At 40.5% G+C, this 21,164-nt stretch overlaps 1 protein-coding gene across 3 annotated transcripts in view; it reads left to right on the top strand.

Annotated features, from left to right (window-relative positions):
* LOC139003820 (leukocyte surface antigen CD47-like) overlaps positions 1–21,164 on the top strand; it is a 59,191-nt gene that overhangs the window by 5,175 nt on the left and 32,852 nt on the right. For all 3 annotated transcript variants that reach the window (XM_070406144.1, XM_070406143.1, XM_070406142.1), the window contains exons 2-3: positions 9,684–10,031; positions 20,306–20,395. In XM_070406144.1, coding sequence (XP_070262245.1) covers positions 9,684–10,031; positions 20,306–20,395 — 438 coding nt within the window. The remainder of the gene's footprint in view (positions 1–9,683; positions 10,032–20,305; positions 20,396–21,164) is intronic.

Below are 21,164 nucleotides of genomic sequence, written 5' to 3'. Positions count from 1 at the left end.
TTGCTTATTTTATCCAATCCAAACTCCTCAGAATTATATTTAAGGAAGCATTTCCATATTTCTTAACCATTTTTTCAAGTTCCATTTTCTAGATATCACCTGAATAATTTCTTGCTTCCAGTTATTAATTTTATTCATTCCTCTATACATGTTACTACTCTGCCTGGATAGTGCTTACTTTTCCATAACATTCCTACACTTCCTTCAAGATCCAGTTTATACATTACCCTCTAGGAAGGTCATTGTTAGGTACATTCATGTAATTTTTAAGGAATTCTTCCATCTCACCTTCAACTCATTTAATTGAGATTTCTCATTGAAATATATAGCTTCATAATTCCATAATCAAGTCTATAGAAGTAAGAAGTAGAGGGTTCTCTTCAAATATGGAAGAAGAATGAATCTTCTCTGATACCATTTTTGGATATTCTTGGAATTCATACTTTAAATTTTTTACATTCATAAGGAATGTAGTGAGTCATACTTGCTGGACCCTGGGTTGAATCCATAGGCTACCAAATGAATACATTATCCTTGCTTTACTACCTTTTCTCCTAATGGGGAGACCAGTTAAATCAAGTATTAATTACAAGATTCAGTAATAAGGGTAGTGACAGCACTTGAGAGGGAATGATGGGAGCAATACAGAGAGGATGAATACTGTTGAGTAATGGTAGGGAAGGGGAACAGGATTAAACATCCCAACTGTGCTTTAGCAGGAAGAGCCAAAAATAGTTATCTCTAGCTGCCATTTATTGAGCATTTGCTAAGAATATGAAAGACATTGAGATAAGAACTTTGTGTTCCTTATCTCATTAAATTTTAACAAAATCTCCAGGAGGTATATACTATAGCTTCCCACCATATAGATGAGGAAGCTGAGATGCAGAGGTTAAATACTTTGCCTAAGGTTATATCTCTAGAAGGGGGCTAAGTCTCCAGTCAATGTCTGACTCCAAAATATGTGTTCTCTGACTCTTTCAGAGTGACGGGTATGGGCCTCTAGGCTGGGGAACATGTGCAAAGGCATGGACATGAGAGTACATATGCATATTCATGGGATATCAAGAAGGTCATTAAAATTGAACCTTAGTTTGGAAAAGAGGAAGGACAGGAGGTGGGGCTGTACAGGGCTTGAAGGATCTAGTTTGTATCCCATGTTAATACACTTACAATTTAGTCTGAAAAGCGAGAAGGGTGCTGTTAAAGTATAGTGAGCAAGAGAGTGCACATTTGCATTTAGAACATTTGTTTCTGGAACTGTGGAAAGTACACTGGGGCTGGGAAGGGGAAATGTGGAGGCTGGAGTCATGGAGCTACTTAAATGGCAGTAGTTCAAGGGAGAAATGAGGAATGTCTAATTCATTCATACAACTGGCATTGCATTTAGGAACTATTAAATAGGCTGAGTCCACCAGAAATACCCATGGCTAAAAAGAGGGAAGAATCCAGCATGATTCTTAGGCCCAGGTCTGGTTGACTGGTAGATAATAGAAAATACCTTAGGGAGGTGAGGATTTGTGGAGAGGATAGGAAGAGGGAAAATTGACATGTTGACTTTGATGTAACAGTACTAGGTCCAAGTAGAAATGCTCAGCACACAGTTGGCTTTCCCAGGTCTAAAGGAGAAAGGTGTTTCCTGGATAAATAAAAGTGTGTAGGTAGTTAGAACCATGAATATGGGTAAATTCTGCGGAGGGGTAGGCAGTGCTGACTATGAAGCCTTTAGGAACACTAATATTTATTATGAATCACGGAATAGGTTTCAATAAGGAAAGGAAGCTTGGATGGCTGAACAAAGCAGTAGAAGGAAATTCAGAATTAGTAGATATAGAGGCCAAGGGACAGGCACAAGGAAGGAGCTGCCCACTGGCTCAAGAACTGTAGAGAAGTTGAGATAGAAAGTGAACCATACAGATGTGATTTTTCACAAGGAATTGTTGGTGACTTTGGCAAGAGCTGTTGTAGTGAAGCTGAGGTGGAGAGATGGCAGCCAGGTGGCAGAGATTTAGGAAATGAAATGGAAGTGAAGAAATGCTTTTAAGTTATTATTTTAGGACTAGTGGCCCTGTGCATGAAATTCATGCATGGGGGGCTGGGGTTCCCTCAGTCTAGCCTGCACCCTCTGCAGTCGGGGACCCCTGTGGGATCGGGCCTAAACTGGTAGTCAGACATCCCTTTCACAAGCTGGGACCACTGGCTCCCAACCACTCACCTGCCTGCCTGCCCTATAGCCCCTAACTGCCTCTGCCTGCCTGCCTGATCGCCCCTAATCCTCTACCTGCTTGCCTGATTGCCCCTAACTGCCCTCCCCTGCAGGCCTGATCTTGCCCCCAACTGCCCTCCACTGTTGGCCTGATCTCGCCCCTAACTGATCTTCCCTGCCGGCCTGATCACCCCTAACTGCCTCTACCTGACTGATTGCCCCTAACTGCCCTCTCCTGCTGGCCTGATTGCATTCCCAGTTGCCCTCTCCCCTGCCAACCTGATTGCCCCTAACCCCCTGCTGGCTTGATCTTGCCCCCAACTGCCCTCCCCTGCCAGCCTGATCACCCCTAACTGCCTCTACCTCGGCCCCCACCACCATGGCTTTGGAAGGAAGTTGGATGCCCGGAAGATGGCCGGTTAACCTGGTCTAATTAGCATATTACCCTTTTATTAGTATAGATAGATTATATAGGATAGGATTACTTAAATGGAGGGGGGGAGAGCCTTTTTCAGGAGGAGGAAATGCTCTTGGCAGACAAAAATACATAATCCCTGTATCTGGACTGATAGCCACCTATATGCACTATACTGCCAAACTGGTCATTAAAAAATTGAACTACTTTCTTATATCTTACACCAAACCACTGTTGCCTTTAAAACCCGTCCTCAGCGCCCACCTTAGGTTCTGTCTTCGCAGTTCACCCAGATTAAGTTCTGATTGCTTGGTTTCTATGCCAGTCAGCATCAAAAGCCCCACCTCCTAGGCAGCCATTGGCTCCTCGCACTTCACCCCCATTTGATTCTGATTGGCCGGTTTCTATGCCAGTCAGCGTCAAAAGCTCCACCTCCTAGGATGCCATTGGCTCCTTGTAGTTCACCCAGATTTGCTTTTGATTGGTCAGTTTCTATGCCAGTCAGCATCTCTGGGCCTATCTCTGGGCCTGATCAGAGAGGCAGGGCTGATCAGCAGCTGCCCCAGGCTGCTGGCGAGCGAGCGGGCTGAACTGTTGACCTCTCGGGGAGAGAGAGAGGATCGGCTGCTGGCGAGGCCTGGAGAGAGAGAGAGGTCAGCAATTCAGCCTGCTGGCCAGTACCTGCTCACCCCAGCCTGCTGCGTGTGCAGCCTGGCCTTCGGTAGTCCCTTCTGTTGTTTTGGACGTTACAGACCCTGGCTCTTTTTATATATATATATATATATATATATATATATATATATATATATATATATATATATACTAGAGGCCCGATGCATGAAAATTCATGCACTGGAGGGGGGGTCCCTCAGCCCGGCCTGCCCCCTCTCACAATCCGGGAACCCTTAGGGGTGGGAGGCAACCCGGTGATCTGGGGAAAGTGATGCCCCATCACACCTCTGCTACTGCCACTGCCGACAGCACAAGCCTTGGCCGGCCCTGGTTATCTGAGCCTCAGGCGGCCTTGGGCGGTTGGGAAGCCGCCCTCCGAGGCTTGCCTGTGCCTCGGGCTGGCCCTGGGCGGCTGGGGGGCTGAGGGAACTGGGAGACTCCAGAGGCAGGCACGGCAGGGCTGAGGGGACTGGGCACTGCCATCTTGTGGCTGTGGGTGCTGCCATCTTTGTGATAGTGTGAGGGTCAATTAGCATATCCCCTCTTTATTAGATAGGATATATATAGATGATTGGGAAGAGAGAGACAAATATGAGGGATTATCTAAAGTTGGTGAATATTTGAGTATGTTTTTAAATGTTTAAAACAAACAAAACCAAAACCTATGTAAGTGGAATAGGGGCATGTGGGAGGCTGATAATCAACTAGGAAAGTCCTTGAAGATATTCATGGGTGGGGAGGCAAAATGGAAATTAGGTTTCAAGTAAAGAGGTTCATTTCTAAAGATGAACAGTGGGGATATGTGGGAGAGAAATGTGGATTGTTGGATTTACAGGTAAATTTATAGGTGGAGAGTATTTGAAGCTTCTGGCTTCTCATCTGGCATTGCTAATGGACTCAACTTGAATCCTATATAATAAAAGCCTAATATCCAAATTGTCCCCTCGACTGGGAGTTTGACCTGGAGTTTGTCCAGGAGATTGGAAGTTTGACTGCTCACTATGATGTGAGCTACCACCAGGGGGCAGCATGAAACATGGTGGGTGTCTGCGAAGTGCTGAGACCTCTCGCCAGCTACCTAGGGGCAGGGGTGACAGGGATGGAGGTGCGGTGAGAATGCTGGGTGTTCCCTGAACTCACTCTCATTCCCTCTGCTAACCTCCCCTAGGATGTCAGGGTTTGTGTGCCAGTGAAGCCCCCGAGCTGAGGTGCTGGGCGCCCGTAAGGCTCTCTCCCTGCACCCATGCAGCCTCTTCTGGGTGAGCTAGGCCACAGCTGCCAGGACTGCAGGAGCCAGTCAGGCTCTTTGTGGGTTCGTGCAGGAGCCAGTCTGCAAGGCCAGCTGGGAGAGAGTGCGCTGCCCACCTGGCTACCATGCAGTGCCGCTAGGTGGCCTAGGGGTCCACAATGAACCCAGGCCAGCAGCATCTGGCCGCACTCACTGCATCTCCCTGTGGGGACTTGGGAGCCATGATTCAGGCAGAAGGGGATGTGCAGGAACCTGGGGGCCCAGGTGTTGCCCAGGGCCTGGAGGTCAGCTGGGACCTGCCCTTCCATGCCAGACACTTGTGCTTTGATTGTTGGCCAGGCCTAGGGACCGTACCCATGCATGAATTTCGTGCACCGGGCCTCTAGTTAAGAAATAAATAAGAAGAGAGGGCTGCTTTGGAGAGTATGGAATAAGCTCTTGTAGGAGAGTGAATTAAGAGCTGATCCAAAGGAGAGAAACTTGTTTAAAAAGATTGAAGACCACCCAAATGGGCAGGGACTATGACACTTTTCTGGTGTTTCCCTGATAGCAACACACATTTTCTTAGAAACCTGTAAGACTGATTCCTGCCCTGTACTGCCCTTCCAGCGCACTTTGCTCATACAGGAAGGATCACACTTACATAATCCTGTGTTATAAAAAGTGCATATCATTCCCCCAAGTGAGAATTGGAAGCTTTGAAAAGATAATTCATACTCTCCCCACCCCCCCATCATTGTATTCACACATCCTATCACAATGTTTCATATCAAGTAATTCTCAATAAATGTTTGCTTCATTTTTTAAAATTCTGAGCCATATATTGAACCTTCTCTGCAACCACGTGTTGGCCGTCTTCAGGACTGCAAAAGGAGTTGGTTAGGTTGGTGATTGGTATTCACAGAGATTGTAGAGTTCAGTATTTTTGCCACTCAACATAAAATAATTTTCCATTTCATTTTTGATTTATTGTAAACCCTGACATCACCGATGGTTATATTAATACCTTTCTATCTGATTCAGACTGCTATCGGCATATCTTAATTATTCAGAATTTTCTTACTCATGTTAGTTATTTGTGTTTCTTTATTTTTTCTGTTTCAAATCTTTTCTTCACTTTGCTTTTCCATCAGAAGGCAGTAGGCAAAAGAGAGAAAACCCAAATCAGATACTTTTATTACTTTTAGTGTTTAAATAAGTATTTATAGAAGATGTAGTTGTGGTTAACAGTTGGTAGAGTGACATTTTTGGACTACCCTTATTTATTAATTACTAGAGGCCTGCTGCACGAAATTCATGCACGGGTAGGGTCCCTACCATCAGGGCCAGCCATCAGGGCCGATTGGGGCCTTCCAGCTCCCGGCCAAGGCCTTTCTTTGTTCCACACAGTCCCCTGGTTGTCAGCACACATTGTAGCAAGCAATCGAACTCCCAGTCTCCTGGTGGAACTCACAATGGGACACTTTGCATATTAGCCTTTTATATATATAGATAGTGCAAGGGTTATTCAAATTATGGTTTATCCAGGTCAATTTTAGTTTAATTTTATTACCAGCACTAATTCTACTAGTATTTAAATGCCTTCAGCTATAAGATCTTGCATATTACAACAAATAATGCAATGCAATTAGTACTTCCTGTATTCTGTTGGAAATCCATTCTCTAAGCATAAGTTATAAAATTGTCGAGTGTTTGCCAACAACTTTTTACTTACAGAGAGCATTCTAAATGCGTTTACTTGTATCTTTTATTGAAGGATAATTTTTAGAAAGTAATATCTTGACTCAAACAAATATAAAACGACCATGTGTCAAAGATTTAATTCACGCATTAATAAGCAAATTAGCAGGATGGTAAAACCATCTTGGCTTTTAAGTAAAGTTGGAAGAAAAGATACATGTATAGGCAACCAGGAAAGCTGTAATGAATTAGTGAATATATACAATTGGTCAACATCCTTAGGACAATAAAATGTAATTTTAAAAAATCCTCTCTTCCAGATCAACCAAGGTACTCCTATGCATATATCCATAACCTCTGGACACAGATAACAGGGTGGTGAAGGCTTGGGCGGGAGTTGGCTAGAATGGGTCAATGGTGGAGAAAGGGGGCCTTATGTAATACTTTCAACAATAAAGATTTAAAAAAAATAAAGTATGCAAATTAAAAAAGAAAACAAATTTAAAAAAACCCTTAAAATCCTCTCTTTTATCAGGTGGATATTAATTATGCAACAACGCTTATTTCTCTCTCTATGGACATGAATCATTTGCATTACTCTCAGTTTTCTACAACTTATAAAATTGTAAAATAGCTCCGTCAAACACAGTGAAAGGCACAGTCCTTATAGATTCAGATATTCCCAAGGGATCTCTCAGACAATGCCCAGATCCCCACTGAAAGGACACTATCTAATCCTTTTGTCCATTTCAAAATTGTGCACCATATTTTCTGACACTTTCCTTCTTTTCTAATTCCAACATCACAACCAGTTTCTTCTCTCCTTGTTGTGCACTATAGCCTCCCCACCAAAGCTTCTATCTCAGGGGAAATAATTCAGAACCCCAAGGTTTTGAAAAAAGCAATTGGAAGTCCAGGTTTTGCCTGGGGCTTCCTAATACAGGGATGGCTAGAAGTGTAGAGAACTGGGCAGAAGTGAGCTGGTGAACCACAAGCTTGGTTCAGACTGCAAATTGCCAGAAACATAACAATTTGTACCTCCCAGTCAGAGAAGGTCTAGATCAAGCAAGTTAAACTCAAAAGCTAACATGGGCCAAATAAACAAGGTTTAAGTTTATGTGGGCTGCAAAATAACAAAAGCTGCAATTTTCATAGAAATTTAGGTTTACTTATTTCGATAGAGACATGCTGAATACAAAGGGCTGAAATAAATGAGTAATTGTTGACAAAATAATAGAGCATTTTAATAAAAATTAATATTTTTTCTTGATCATTAACTTAACCAGATATTGAATAACCGAACAAATTAATAAGCGTACTGCAAATAAACCTATTTTTCTTGTTCTTTGAAAGTGAAATATTTCCTGTTCTGCACACCAAACAAGTCAGTACTAGACTAATGATGTGGCAACTGGCTGCTAAAATATTCACTGCTAGTATTAGTGGAAAGAAATGGTGCACCTGCGCATAAGGCGCTTAAGGGAAATGAATGCAACACCATTATAGTAACCAGTCATTAGCGAACATTGCAGTTCGTTATTAAGAACTAGTAGCCCTGCACACGAATCCATGCACCAGTAGCTTGCCAGTAGCTCGCTGCCCCCCTCCAGTAGATTTCTGCCCACTGCCTTGCCCTCCTGTAGCTTCCCCCTCCCCCCTCTCCCCACACTCCCCCCCTCCTAGCTTGCTGCCCTTCCCCCTCCTTAGCTCTCCGCTGCCGGCTTGTAGCTCATTGCCCCAGCAGTAGCTCCTGCTGATCCGTGATCCGGTCTTTACGCAGTCAGTTGTTACACTTCATGGTGTAACGACCATTTGTATATTACATCTTTATTATATAGGATTATGTATAAAACAATATTGTAAAAACTAAGTTATGGAATTTTTATTAAAACATTTCTTATATACTGTTATATTGGCTGGGCTTCAAAAATATTCATTGTGGGCCATGAGTTTGACATGTTGGGTCTAGATCATTGCATAAGAATGCTGTTTTGCCCAGTTTTTAGAGTATTACCTGCATATGTACAGCACAGCATTGTTGAGAGGGCACTTGTCCATGTATATGCTCCTTTGATACTCGCCACAATTCTGTGAAGCAGTCCGGTGTTCATTTCTGATCCTCTTACTTGCAGGGAGTAAACCAAGGCCTAGAAAAGTTATGTGAATCGCTTAAGGTCACATACCGATAAGTGACAGGTAGAATTTGTACTCAGGCTTTCTGAACCTTGTTCAGTTCATATTTCACTATGCATCCTAGCATTCAACTCAGTGGGCATTTATCGAATACTATGGTTCTAGAATAATAACATCTTAAGCCCCTGAGTTTTATTCCCAATTTATTTACAAGGAAGAACTATAAGGATGAACTATTAAAGCTGATATTTATATTTGTTAGTGCTTTGTGGTGTTTTTTTGTTTTGTTTTGTTTTTTGGGAAAGTCCAACTAACTACCTAGATAAAATAGTTGATAAATGGCTAAAAAATATGGGAAGAACTATAATTTCTCCACAATCTTAAACATATTAGATGAAAGATGAGTGATTGCATTTTCCTTCCCAATCCCTATTTTGTATGACAACTGGTAGTTTATCCTATTGATAAGTGTTTAATAGAATATATTGTATTTATTAGCAGTATCTATTGTCTTCAACTTGTTTCTTAGCTTTATTTTGAGTGGTTTATGGTTTTTAGGAGGAAGGAATACCTGTAATATGCATTTGGAAATTGTTGTTCTCTAGTTTCAATGAATTGTGGGAGTGAGAAAGTCCCTTTCAATTGTATATATCTCTTTATAGTATTTGCATACCAAATGTCCATTGCTGTCAGTATTTTGCAATGCGATATAGCCAGAGAATATGTTTGTTCCTTAGCATTCTAAGATTTCCCATCTTAGAGGAAAGATGTGATGTGGTTCATCTGATTTACTTTTTATATTAAAGTCCAGTATAGCTCACCACCTTGCTTGGAAATGCAACCTAAAGATAGAGATGAACTTCGTATGGGTTTTGAAAGTTATGTTTGGAGGCAGTATATAGAAGTTGAGACTAAATATAATATTTGGTTTGATTTTCTGTTCAAAATTTTCCCATGGTAAGGACAGTATTTTTCTACCTACATCAGTGAGTAACAATGATTACTTCAAAGCTTCTGAAGCCAAATATACACCTGCATGTTCCAACACAGGTTGCTGAATTTATTACCAATACTCTTGGTAATGTATGCTGTGTATTACTGAGAATGAACAAGGAAAAGTTACAATGGTGTCTACCATCTGTGCACGTTAATATTAAAATAACTGGTTTCTCTTCTTCACCGGGCCTGCCTTCTCTCTGTAGCTGCACTGCATACTTAAGGGGACAATTGAAGCATTGCTTTTTTATCTTAAGGATTTGTAACATACCTAAGATCTTATGCTATAGAATTCTATAATGATATGAAACTCTTTTCTTTTTCTTTTCCAGGTTCAGCTCAGCTAATATTTAATATAACCAAATTTGCAGAATACACCACTTGCAATAAAACTGTTGTAATTCCATGCCTCGTTAATAATGTGGGGGCACAAAGCCTTAAAGAAATGTTTGTAAAGTGGAAATTCAGAGATAAATACATTTTCTTCTATGATGGAGATAAAAATGAATCCAGCCCCAACAGTAACTTTTCGAGTGCATTCATCGTTCCAGAAGCACTACTAAGTGGCATTGCCTCTTTGAAGATGGCCAAGAGTGATGCTGTCCCAGGAAACTACACTTGCGAAGTGACAGAATTAACTAGAGAAGGCGAAACCACCATAGAACTAAAATATCGTGTTGGTAAGAATTTTATAATCTTTCCTTTTATTTGTCCTGCAGTAACCTGATCCTATTAGAAATGGGGCACAATGGGGAGAGGAACTCCTTTGAATCAAAAAGTAGGTTATGACTAATAAATGATTACGTAATGTTCAGCAGCTTTAAGATCATGAGTTTTACTTGTTCTTCTACTTTTCATAATAAAACTCCTTTGCTGTTTGTTGTTTGTTTATTGTCAGGTTCTCAAACTTTTGGCCTGAAAACTATTCTGTTGGGGTGAGGGGTCCTAGCATCATTTAATATGCATTTTTTGTTTGCTGCTCTCAAAAGTACTGTCTTTCATGTGATTAATTTTCCATGATCTTTCCAATTATGTACCTTTATTTCTTATTGCCTGAACTTTGGTCAAGGACTGAAAAGTCCCAGCCATGCTCCAGCTGGAAAGAATAGATTAGAAGGAGAATTGAGAGATTAAAAATGAGGTTACAATGATGTTTTCTTGAGCTTTCCTCTGCTCAGCCTTGCTATGGTGTTCTTTTTCTTAGCCAAGATGTGGGAGGGCTAGGGATCCAATAGAATTAATTTGAATTCAGCCTTGGTTATAGCACCATGATTGTGCCCTTTCTTCACAGACTTGGGCTGGTGAGTTGCATAAAGCAGTAAAGCTAGCTGAAGTAAACAATCTGCTTTCTTTCTAGTCCTTGCCATGCCAGCTGATTACTTTAACCACATACAGGTGCATACTGACTTTCTATTTTGAAAGCTCTATTTAGAACCACTAGTCATATTACTGCTCTCAGGATTAGACAAGCCTTTGAGAACCTCTGCTTTAGATGGGATAAGATCATTCAGTTGAACCAACTATTTGCCTTTTATTTTTCTAGAATTTCCTGATATGAAATGTCTATTACCAGATTGGAAATGGGATGTTTATTCTGATGGAATATTTTGACATTGCTTAGGATTAAGAATCAGGAGATTTGATTACATACCCTATTCTGCGACGTAACTATTGGTCTCTATTGAAATTGAGGAGTTACTTCACTGGGTCCAAGTTACCTCATCTCTAAAATGAGGGTGAAGCCCTAGCTGGTTTTGCTCAGTGGATAGACCATTGGACTATGGACTGGAAGGTCCCAGGTTCGATTCCTGTCAAGGGCACATGCTCAGGTTGCAGGCTCGACCCCCAGTAGGAGGCGTGCAGGAGGCAGCCGATCAATGAGATCAATGATACTCTTTCATCATTGATGTTTCTATCTCTCTCTTCCTCTCCCTTCCTCTCTGAAATCAGTAAAAATATACTAAATGATAAAAATAAAAAAATGGGGATGAGAAGAGATTCCTGCTTTATGCATTCTACAGTCTAACAAGCATCATGAGATCCCTTGTGTACCAGTCCTTTGTAAACCAAAGTACTTTGCAAATGTTAGTTGTGTTCCTAGGATGTTTATTTTATGAAGTGAGGTTCTGAGGTGTAGAACCTGGGGTGTCATGAGAGGGGTGTCTGTGTGGTGCAGCATGGGCAGGAGATGGCTAAGAGCAGAATTTGGACGGCTTTTCTGCTCAAAAATCTCTCCATATTGAAAATCTCATTAACTCACAGTGGGGAGGGTGATTTTGGATTAGAGTGTAGGTCACTGAGAGGAGGATTGTAAACTCGAGACTTAAAGGCCATGAGATGGGATGAAGGTGGATGGGAAAGGGATACCAATCTCTGGGATAAAGACAAAGTTTGTAATTTTCTGTGTGATTGTTTCATCTTTGTATTCCAAGTCCCCTAAAAAAATAAGAACTATGGTTACTGTTGGGGCCGTTAAAATGTGAAAGTGGTGTTTTGTTGTAGAGAATGTAGAAGATTCTACCTGAGGTCTCAGACGTTTGGCTTGCACCCATTTTTGTTTTTTTGAAATAGTTACGGAATCACATGAAGTTTCAAAGATAGATCAGAGAGGTGCTGTGTACTCTTACCCAGCTTCCCCCAGTGGTTACATTTTATGTAACAGAAGTTAAATGCCAAAACCATCCAGTTCACAATGGTACAATGTGTATATATATTTTTTTCTTTTTATCACATGTGTACATTTCTGTAATGACCACCACAATCAGAATATACAATATTTCATTAACATGAATATCTCCGTCATGCAGCTCCTTTATAGTCACCAGCCTGTTACTATCCCTAACCTGGCAAGCACAATTTGTGCTCCATATCAATGCCTTTGTCATTTCAAAAATGTTATATGAAAGTATGTAACCTTTTCAGAATGGCTTTCTTTTTTTCTTCACTCAGCACAATGCCTTTGAGATCTATTAATGCATAGCATCATATAGCAATACCTCTCTCTCTCAGGCATAATGCTATGGGTATATCACACCTTGTTTAACCATCTGCCTACTATAGGATATCTTGGTTGTTTTCAGTTGTTTTTGGCTATTGCTTTAAACAATCATGTACAGGTTTTTATGTGCACATAATCTGCATTTCTCTGGATAAATGCATAGAAGTACAACTACTGGGTCATATGTACGTATAGGCTTAGTTTTTGAAAAAACTGCCAAACTGTATTACAGAGTGGTTGTTCCATTGTACATTCCCAGCAACCTATGAGTTATCTAGTTCCCCCACATCATTGTCAGCATCTGGTGTCACTGTTTATACCATTTTTTTTTTAAGGAAAAAGAAAAAAAAAGAAACTCTTCTCCCAAAAAGGTTAATTGAAACAGGTTCTTGCAAATTTATTGTGATAAATTTACTTACCCATCTTGTGAACCCTGGGGATTTAGGCAGTGGAAGCCATTTTTACTGTTGTGCTTTTTTTTTTTTTTTTTTTTTTTAATATAGGCATAAAGGAGAATTGAAATTGCTTAATAGAGAATTCCACTTAGTAGAATGTGGATTAATGGTGGCCAGTCTTTGTTCCCTTTTGGGGAGCACAAGGAGTAAATATGTGAAAATATAATTGAAATATAGTTTTGCCTGTGTAGACTATAGTCCCATGGAGAGGGCACAGAACTTTGAATTTAGAAAGCTTTTTTCTGTACTTCACCATTTTCTTATTTTATTTTATTTTTTTAAAGAAATCTTTACTCGCCGAAACCGGTTTGGCTCAGTGGATAGAGTGTCGGCTTGCGGACTGAAAGGTCCCAGGTTCGATTCCGGTCAAGGGCATGTACCTGGGTTGCGGGCACATCCCCAGTGGGAGATGTGCAGGAGGCAGCTGATCGATGTTTCTCTCTCATAGATGTTTCTAACTCTCTATCTCTCTCCCTTCCTCTCTGTAAAAAATCAATAAAATATACTAAAAAAAAAAAAAAAGAAGAAATCTTTACTCGCCGAAGCCGGTTTGGCTCAGTGGATGGTGCGTCGGCCTGCGGACTGGAGGGTTCCAGGTTCGATTCCGGTCAAGGGCATGTCCCTGGGTTGCGGGCACATCCCCAGTGGGAGATGTGCAGGAGGCAGCTGATCGATGTTTCTCTCTCATGGATGTTTCTGGCTCTCTGTCTCTCTCCCTTCCTCTCTGTAAAAAATCAATAAAATATATTTCAAAAAAAAAAAATCTTTACTCGCCGAAGCCGGTTTGGCTCAGTGGATGGTGCATCGGCCTGCGGACTGGAGGGTCCCAGGTTCTATTCCGGTCAAGGACATGTACCTTGGTTGCGGGGCACATCCCCAGTGGGAGATGTGCAGGAGGCAGCTGATTGGTGTTTCTCTCTCATCGATGTTTCTGGCTCTCTGTCTCTCTCCCTTCCTCTCTGTAAAAAATCAATAAAAATGTGTTAAAAAAAAAGAAATCTTTACTCTTGAAAGTATTACATATGTCCTCTTTTTTCCTCATTGACTCCTTCTACCCCACCCTGGCCCTTTGTGATAGTCCTTCACCACACTATTGCCTGTGCCCATGGGTCATGCATATATCCATACAATTTCTTTGGTTGATCTCTTACCACCCACCCCTGCCTTCCATCTGAGATTGGACAGTCTGTTCCATTCTTCTGTGTCTGGATCTATTTTGTTCACCAGTTCATTTTGTTCATTACATTCTACCTGTGAGTGAGATCATGTTGTACCTTTTTCTATTTTGAGAAAACTTAGGTAAGAAATTCAGACTATCTGACCCTCAGTTTTTATCTGTAAAGTGGGAATACTATCTTAATCACAGGATTGTTTTGAGATATGTTATTCTCTCTCTTAAAAAAGATTTATTGCATGCCTATTTTGTGACAAGCACTGTACTAGGCCCTTTGAATTTAGTGGTGACTAAGACATGATCCCTGATTTCAGTGATGCAATTACAGCACAAATAAGAACAGTACAGCCCTAACCAATTTGGCTCAGTGGATAGAGCGTTGGCCTGTGGACTGAAGGCTCCCAGGTTCGATTCCGGTCAAGGGCATGTACCTTCGTTGTGGGCACATCCCCATCAATGTTTCTAACTCTCTATCCCTCTCCCTTCCTCTCTGTAAAAAAATCAATAAATGTATATTTTAAAAAAAGAACAGTACAGTGACATAACATTTATTTGAGCACATACCAGATGTTTTATATTGTGTCCTATGATCCCAAGAACTCTGAAAGATGGATATAGGACTTACCGTTTAACAGCAGAGAGATTTAGGGTACTTGTTTAAAGTCAGAGTCATAGCTAGAATATTAACCTAGATCTGTCTTCAAAACCCAGTATTGCTTTTTATCCCCATGGTGTATAGTTTCTGTTAAAACACCTTGTACACAACCAAATACTGAATGTAAATAATAGTTATAAAATCTGTTAATAGTGTTTATATTTATACTATTAATGATACAAAAACTTGGAAGCTTAAAATTTTACATATTTACAAATAAGCTTCAGTGTTTTGTTTTGTCTTTAAGGCAGAGTTTCTGCTTCCATCATTGTCAACATGATATACATTATGTTCATGATGTTGACATGAAGGCACTGCAAGATCCTTATATTAGTTTTCTAGTGCTATATAACAAATAACCACAAATGCACCAGCTTAAAACAGCTCCCATTTATTAGCTCACAGATTTGTAGGTCACGGTTCTGGTCATGGTGTGGCTGGGGTCTAAAAGAAAGGCGTTGTCCAGGCTGTATTCTCATATGGGTCGTGTTCCAAGCTCACATGATTGTAGCAGAATTTAGTTCCTGGTGGTTGTAGGACTGAGGTCCCTGTTTCTTTTTTTTTTTTTTTTAGTATATTTTTTTTATTGATTAAATTATTACAAAGAGTATTACATATTTCTCCTTTTTTCCCCCCCGCCCTTGACAATCCCCTGGTGAGGTCCCCGTTTCTATGCTGGATGTTTGCTGTGGGCTTTTCTCAGATCCTAGAGGTTGTCCCATTCCTTGTCATACAGCCTCTTCCACACTTCAAGCCAGCAAAGGAACACCATCCTCTCATTGAAGCCTTGTGACATGTTGTATTTCTTATGCCAGGACGAGCACAGATTCTCTTCAGGGGTCACTTGACTAGGTCAGCCCTCTCCAAGGACAATCTCTTTTTCTTTTTTTTTTTAATATAATTTATTGATTTTTCACAGAGAGGAAGGGAGAGAGACAGAGAGTTAGAAACATCAATGAGAGAGAAACATTGATCAGCTGCCTCCTGCACACTCCCCACCGGGGATGTGCCCGCAACCAAGGTACATGCCCTTGACCGGAATCGAACCTGGGACCTTTCAGTCCGCAGGCCGATGCTCTATCCACTGAGCCAAACCGGTTTTGGCGACAATCTCTTTTTCTTAAAGTCAACTGATGGAGGACCTTAATCACACCAAGCAAAATCCCTTTGGTCATGTGACACAACAATCCTGGGAATGAAATCCATCCTATTCATAGTCCCTCCTTATCTCCAAGGGAAAGAAATTATAAAAGGCTGATTGCAGGGATTCTGGGTTTGATGAAATAACTGAGGCTATAGCCAATTCAGTGCCTCAGAAAAGCCATCACAATCCTAAAACGTCAAGTTAAAATTTGGCTTGAATTTTAGTGTAACTTTTAATGTGACATTTTGTTGAAACTGATGCTCTCTGTGTTTGTGAAGGTTTACCATGTAAAGACGTACCTCAGATATGCTGCAAGTTCACTTCTAGACCACAACAAAATGAGTAATTCGATAGAGCAAGCTGTAATCTTTTTTTTAAAAAAATATATTTTATTGATTTTTTACAGAGAGGAAGGGAGAGGGATAGAGAGTTAGAAACATCCATGAGAGAGAAACATCCATCAGCTGCCTCCTGCACACCCCCTACTGGGGATGTGCCCACAAACAACGTACATGCCCTTGACCGGAATCGAACCTGGGACTCTTCAGTCCACAGGCCGACGCTCTAGCCACTGAGCCAAACTGGTCAGGGCACAAGCTGTAATCTTTTTGCTGATGGAAGGTTTGGCCTTCAATTAGTAAACATCAATGAAGCATAATAAGCAAAGCACAATAAAGTAAGGTATGCCTGTATATATTTGAAAGAGAGGCCCACTAAATTTATTGGATTGATCTATTTACTTTTTTTGGTTATCCCATTTTGCACAGAGTGGTAAGAGAAATGAAGTGGTGGGTTTTTTATAATACTTCAGCTTGGCAACAAAATTTAATCGATCTCTTAATAACATTTCTTTGCCTTTTCACTAAAGGAGTTTATATTCCAGGGAGCCACTCTACCTCACCAGGAACTGGGAGAGGGTAATGGGCACAGTTGTCAGCCATACAGTGAGTGGAATGGCAGCGTAGATGCCCTTGGTTTATTTTTCTTAATCCTGAGGTGGAATACTATCTGATATTGTTCTTAGTCCTTTTTAAGCTTTATTTATTCTTTTTAGTGCCATTGAAATTTAAAGCTCAAGGGAACCTTACAGAACTATCTTGCCTTCTTCTCCCATTGGGGAACAAGAGTAATTGTCATCTGACAGTATTACCACACCAACTCAATAGCTTTATGGGAATATAAGTGGTTTTATAGAAAACGTTGGTTTTCTCAACCTCATTTGGTTTTTGAACATCCGATTGAATGATCCTCCAACTCTTCTAACCCTAACAAATTAGAGACAGTAACACATTCATGTGAATTACAGCAGAGATTTGTAGCAGTGATTTTAAACTGAGAGAATCATAGGCAACACCGCCCACCCACTCCCCCTCCCCCCAAACACACAAGCATACACATACACTTACCATGGGGAATATATTAAAATCTTGGGGTGGAATCTGAGACTTGAGAGTAATAAACCCTTGGTGATTCTGATAGGCTTCATTTAAGAATGACTTAGACCATATTTTTTTGTGTTCTGTAATCCCACCCCCTTCTGTGAAGTAAGTGTGAAATATCTCTCACACTTACTTCTGCACAGAGGCTTGGAGTCATCTAGGCTATTTTGCCATCTAATTCAGGAATTGCTTCAATCACACCCCAGGTAATTGGTCATTCAAACCTTTTACCTACATGCTTGGCATGATGAGACTATTACTTCCTAAAAGTCTCTTATCAGGCTGTTCCAGTTCTGTACGTCAAGCTAAAGTTTTCAACCCTGCAAGTTCTCACTTAATAGGAGGGCTATAGTGTTTCTCTCCCAAGTTTATTCTTCTCTAAGGTAAGAATACCCAGTTCTTTCAACTCTTGCTCTTGTTTTCAGAATTCCCCATTCCAGTCATCTTCCTTTGGAATAATTCCCTGTTTATCAACCAGGGGCGTGAGGGCATGAGTGGGGTGGGGGTGGAGGGTTAATGGGGAGATAAGGACACATATGTAATACCTTAATCAATAAAGAAAAAAAATGTGATGAGTAAGACTGAATCAGAACTGCATTTGTGGGCCATGTCCTAGCTCCTGCCTCTACGCAATGGCTACAGTAACTTTCTGATAGGTCCCGCTTCTCTTGGATTCAATGTCCACATGGCTGCCAAAGAAGATCTTTAATAAATCAGGTCATTTTTTTTTCCCTTCTTGAGCCTTTCCAATCACTTGTCATTGCTCTTAGAGTAAAATACAAACTCTCTTAACATGCTCTTAAGACCTAACATGAGCTTGCCCCAGCAAACTCTTCCCATCTCTCATCACTCATTTTGTATCACTAAATTTAGCCACAATTGATTGCTCTTCCTTTGGAGTCTCTTCTTCTCTGTCTTCTCATACCAGGCTCCTTCTCATCCAAGGCTTGGATCCAGTTCCTCTCCCCAGAGGCCTTTCCTTACTACACACAAGGGTCTGTTCATCACCCATTCCCATTCCTCAAGCTCATCGGCCTATCTGCCTTGTTCACTGCTGGACCTCAAATACCCAGAAGAGTATCCTAGCCATGGTGGGCTTTCAATAAATGTTTGTGTAATAAGTGCAAAATGAGTGGCCAGACCAGGGTCAAATAGTTCTCTTATTTTCAATAATAGATCCTGAGGTGGTTGAAGATTGTTTCCTTGTAGAGGAAGAGAGGCCAGTGAAAGAACATTTCATTGTCAGCTGATCTTGAACAATAGAGCAGATACTGACTGTATTTGAAGGTAGAGCCCAGAGAATTGACTGTGGAACCAGATGTTGGGTGTGAGAGAAACCAAGTAGTCAAGGATGACTCCATGATATTTGGCCTGAACAACTGGAGAAATGGAGTTACCACTACTGAGATGGCATAAACCAACAGGGGGAGGTATGGTGGGGGTAGGTAGAGGGGTATCAAGAGTCAGTTTGGGATATGCACACTTAAAATCCTTAATTCAACCTCAGTTTTCTCAGTGGTAAGGAGGGGTTCATAATTCATCACATAATAATTGTAAGGATTTGATAAGTTAATGTTTCTAACTCAAAACAAAATAATAAAGTGGTAGAGGAAAAGAAGTTGACTAATAGTCATTAAATCATGGAGTTTTTACCAGATCCTTCAGGCATGTGGAAACCTAAGCATAACTCAGAAAGGTTTTTCCTGTAGGATTTTAGGCTGAATGGAAATGGGCTTTCTTTGGTATAGAAAGAGATTCAGTAATTCAGTTGGAAATTAAAGTGGCATTGATTCAGGGTACCTGAAAACATCAGTCTCTTGGTGGATCTGCAACCATGGGAGCATCACAAAAGCCTGTCTTCTATTCACTCACTAAACTGTCCTATGACTATTTCAACCATCAATAGTAAACCTACTGAGTCTCTGCCATGTACAGGCAAAATGTTGGAATCTGGAAAGCTACTATCTCGAAGATAAGAATTGATAGTGTTGTTATATTCTGGGGATGATTATGAACCTTTACCAGAGTTTAGCATTATAAGCTTAACACAAGAAATGTGTGAGTAGCATTGTGGTGTGAAAGCCCATAAGGTTCCTCACACAGGAATGCAGTGGAGGATTTGAAAAGGATCATTTCAGAGCAACGCCAGTGCTTGCCTTGTGCACTATTCAGAAGTTTTCCTCACCCAGCAAGTCCTCCAGTCTAGGCCAACTCTGAAATGCTTTCAGTGCACATATCTGGCTTTAGTGTTACAAGAGAAATTTCATCAATAAAAATATAGCCTTAAGCATTGATCAGATGCAATTAAATGTAATTTTTAAAAGTTCTCAGCAAATTTCATTAGAAGTCTTAATATCACAATATCCTTTCTATAGGATGGGTAGCTGCATTTTCACTGTTTGGATAACACATGTTTCACTTGATAGAAGCTTCCTTACTACCTAAAGCTCCTCATGTTACTTTTTGTCAGCAGTCATTTTAAGACTAATTATTTACGAATTCATCCTCTGTTCCAGAGTAAGTTTCAGAAGAGCTTAGGCTCACATCTGTCTTACTCTTAGGTCACAGTAAGGCCAACGGTAGGGTACTCAGTTGTACTACTTCCTCACTTCTGTCCCCTGAGTCAGTCTTTACAGGAAGACAACTCTTGCTTTAAGGTAAATTCTTGGCACATTACACATACAGGCAATCACTGTAGAAGGACATAATAACTGTAGTTAATGTTCACTGAGCCCTTTGAGGGGTCAAGCTTTGTTTTTAGCTCTTTTCATATCTTAACTTTGTTAATAATAAACAATAGTTGTTCAGGGTGTCATTAATTGTTGTACTGGTGTAGCAACTGAGGAACAGAGAGTTGTTAGACTGTCTAAGGTCACACAGATTGTAAGTTAGAATTGGGTTTCACACTCAGGCAGTGGGGCTGTGGAGCCCTGTTCTCAGTTGGGGTATACTACCTCCTTCCATAAATCACAGCTTAGGGGAAATGTGGTGGAAAACACTTAAGCAATTAGTTTTTTGACTATCTATTAGCTTGACTTAAAGTTGTGATAGTAAATATTAATCATGATTTCTGTTTTCTTTTTCCCCAGTTTCATGGTTTTCTCCAAATGAAAATATCCTTATTGTTATTTTTCCAATGTTGGCTGTACTTCTATTCTGGGGACAGTTTGGTATTGTGAGTAAGTACTTGTTTCTATTTTCATTTATGTTTTAGTGATGAAATTGTCACTTCTAGGAGGCAATATTGGTGAAATATTATATTTAAATTATCTTAGGAAGTGTGATAATGTTATAAATAAGAATATACAGTCTTAATATTCTCCTTGAAGTATATATTGTCCCTCATAATTTGCTGCAGTTTCTAAGAAGTTTTTTTTTTTTTCTTAAAGAATAAATAGTGGGAATCCTAATAATAACATACCTAAAACTGATGCTGGTTTTAATGTTTACAGAGCATTTACACACACATTATTGGTGAGGAGATGGTCACAGCTTACATTACAGTGTTAATCCTACCAGACCTGAGGCCCTGAACCTAACTGTCCCCTATACCTGGACTCCTGAGCATTAAAGAGAAAAAACCAACATGATATAGAAAAATGTTAGTTACATGCAAACAAGTGGTTAGAATAAGATGGAACTTGGAGACATTGTAGAAAATAGGTCTACCTTTCATCTACCTTTCATCTAGGGCCAATATTCTACCTTTGTGTGGAAATTACCGAAAAATCGGTACAGCGGTCTGGTAGGGTTAAGATAGGATTTTGCATTAAGACTTCCCTCTTAATGCAAAATGTAGTTTGAACTTCTCTGTATACATGTGTGCATCTTTGGAAAAGCCCAGTTTGAACCATGTTGTCATCCTTACTGTACAATTCTGCAGCCCCTAAGGAAGTAGCCCCAGGAGGGTGTGTTCTTTGATCATGTTTTGCTGGAATAGCCATGTGT

The sequence above is a fragment of the Myotis yumanensis genome, unplaced genomic scaffold (genome assembly GCF_028538775.1).
Source record: "Myotis yumanensis isolate MYYU_CA2020_CCGP unplaced genomic scaffold, mMyoYum1.0.hap1 SCAF_2, whole genome shotgun sequence".
In the NCBI taxonomy this organism is placed as follows: Eukaryota; Metazoa; Chordata; class Mammalia; order Chiroptera; family Vespertilionidae; genus Myotis; species Myotis yumanensis.
The sequence above is the reverse complement of the archived record's forward strand: the minus strand, read 5'-3'. Positions and strand labels throughout refer to the sequence as shown.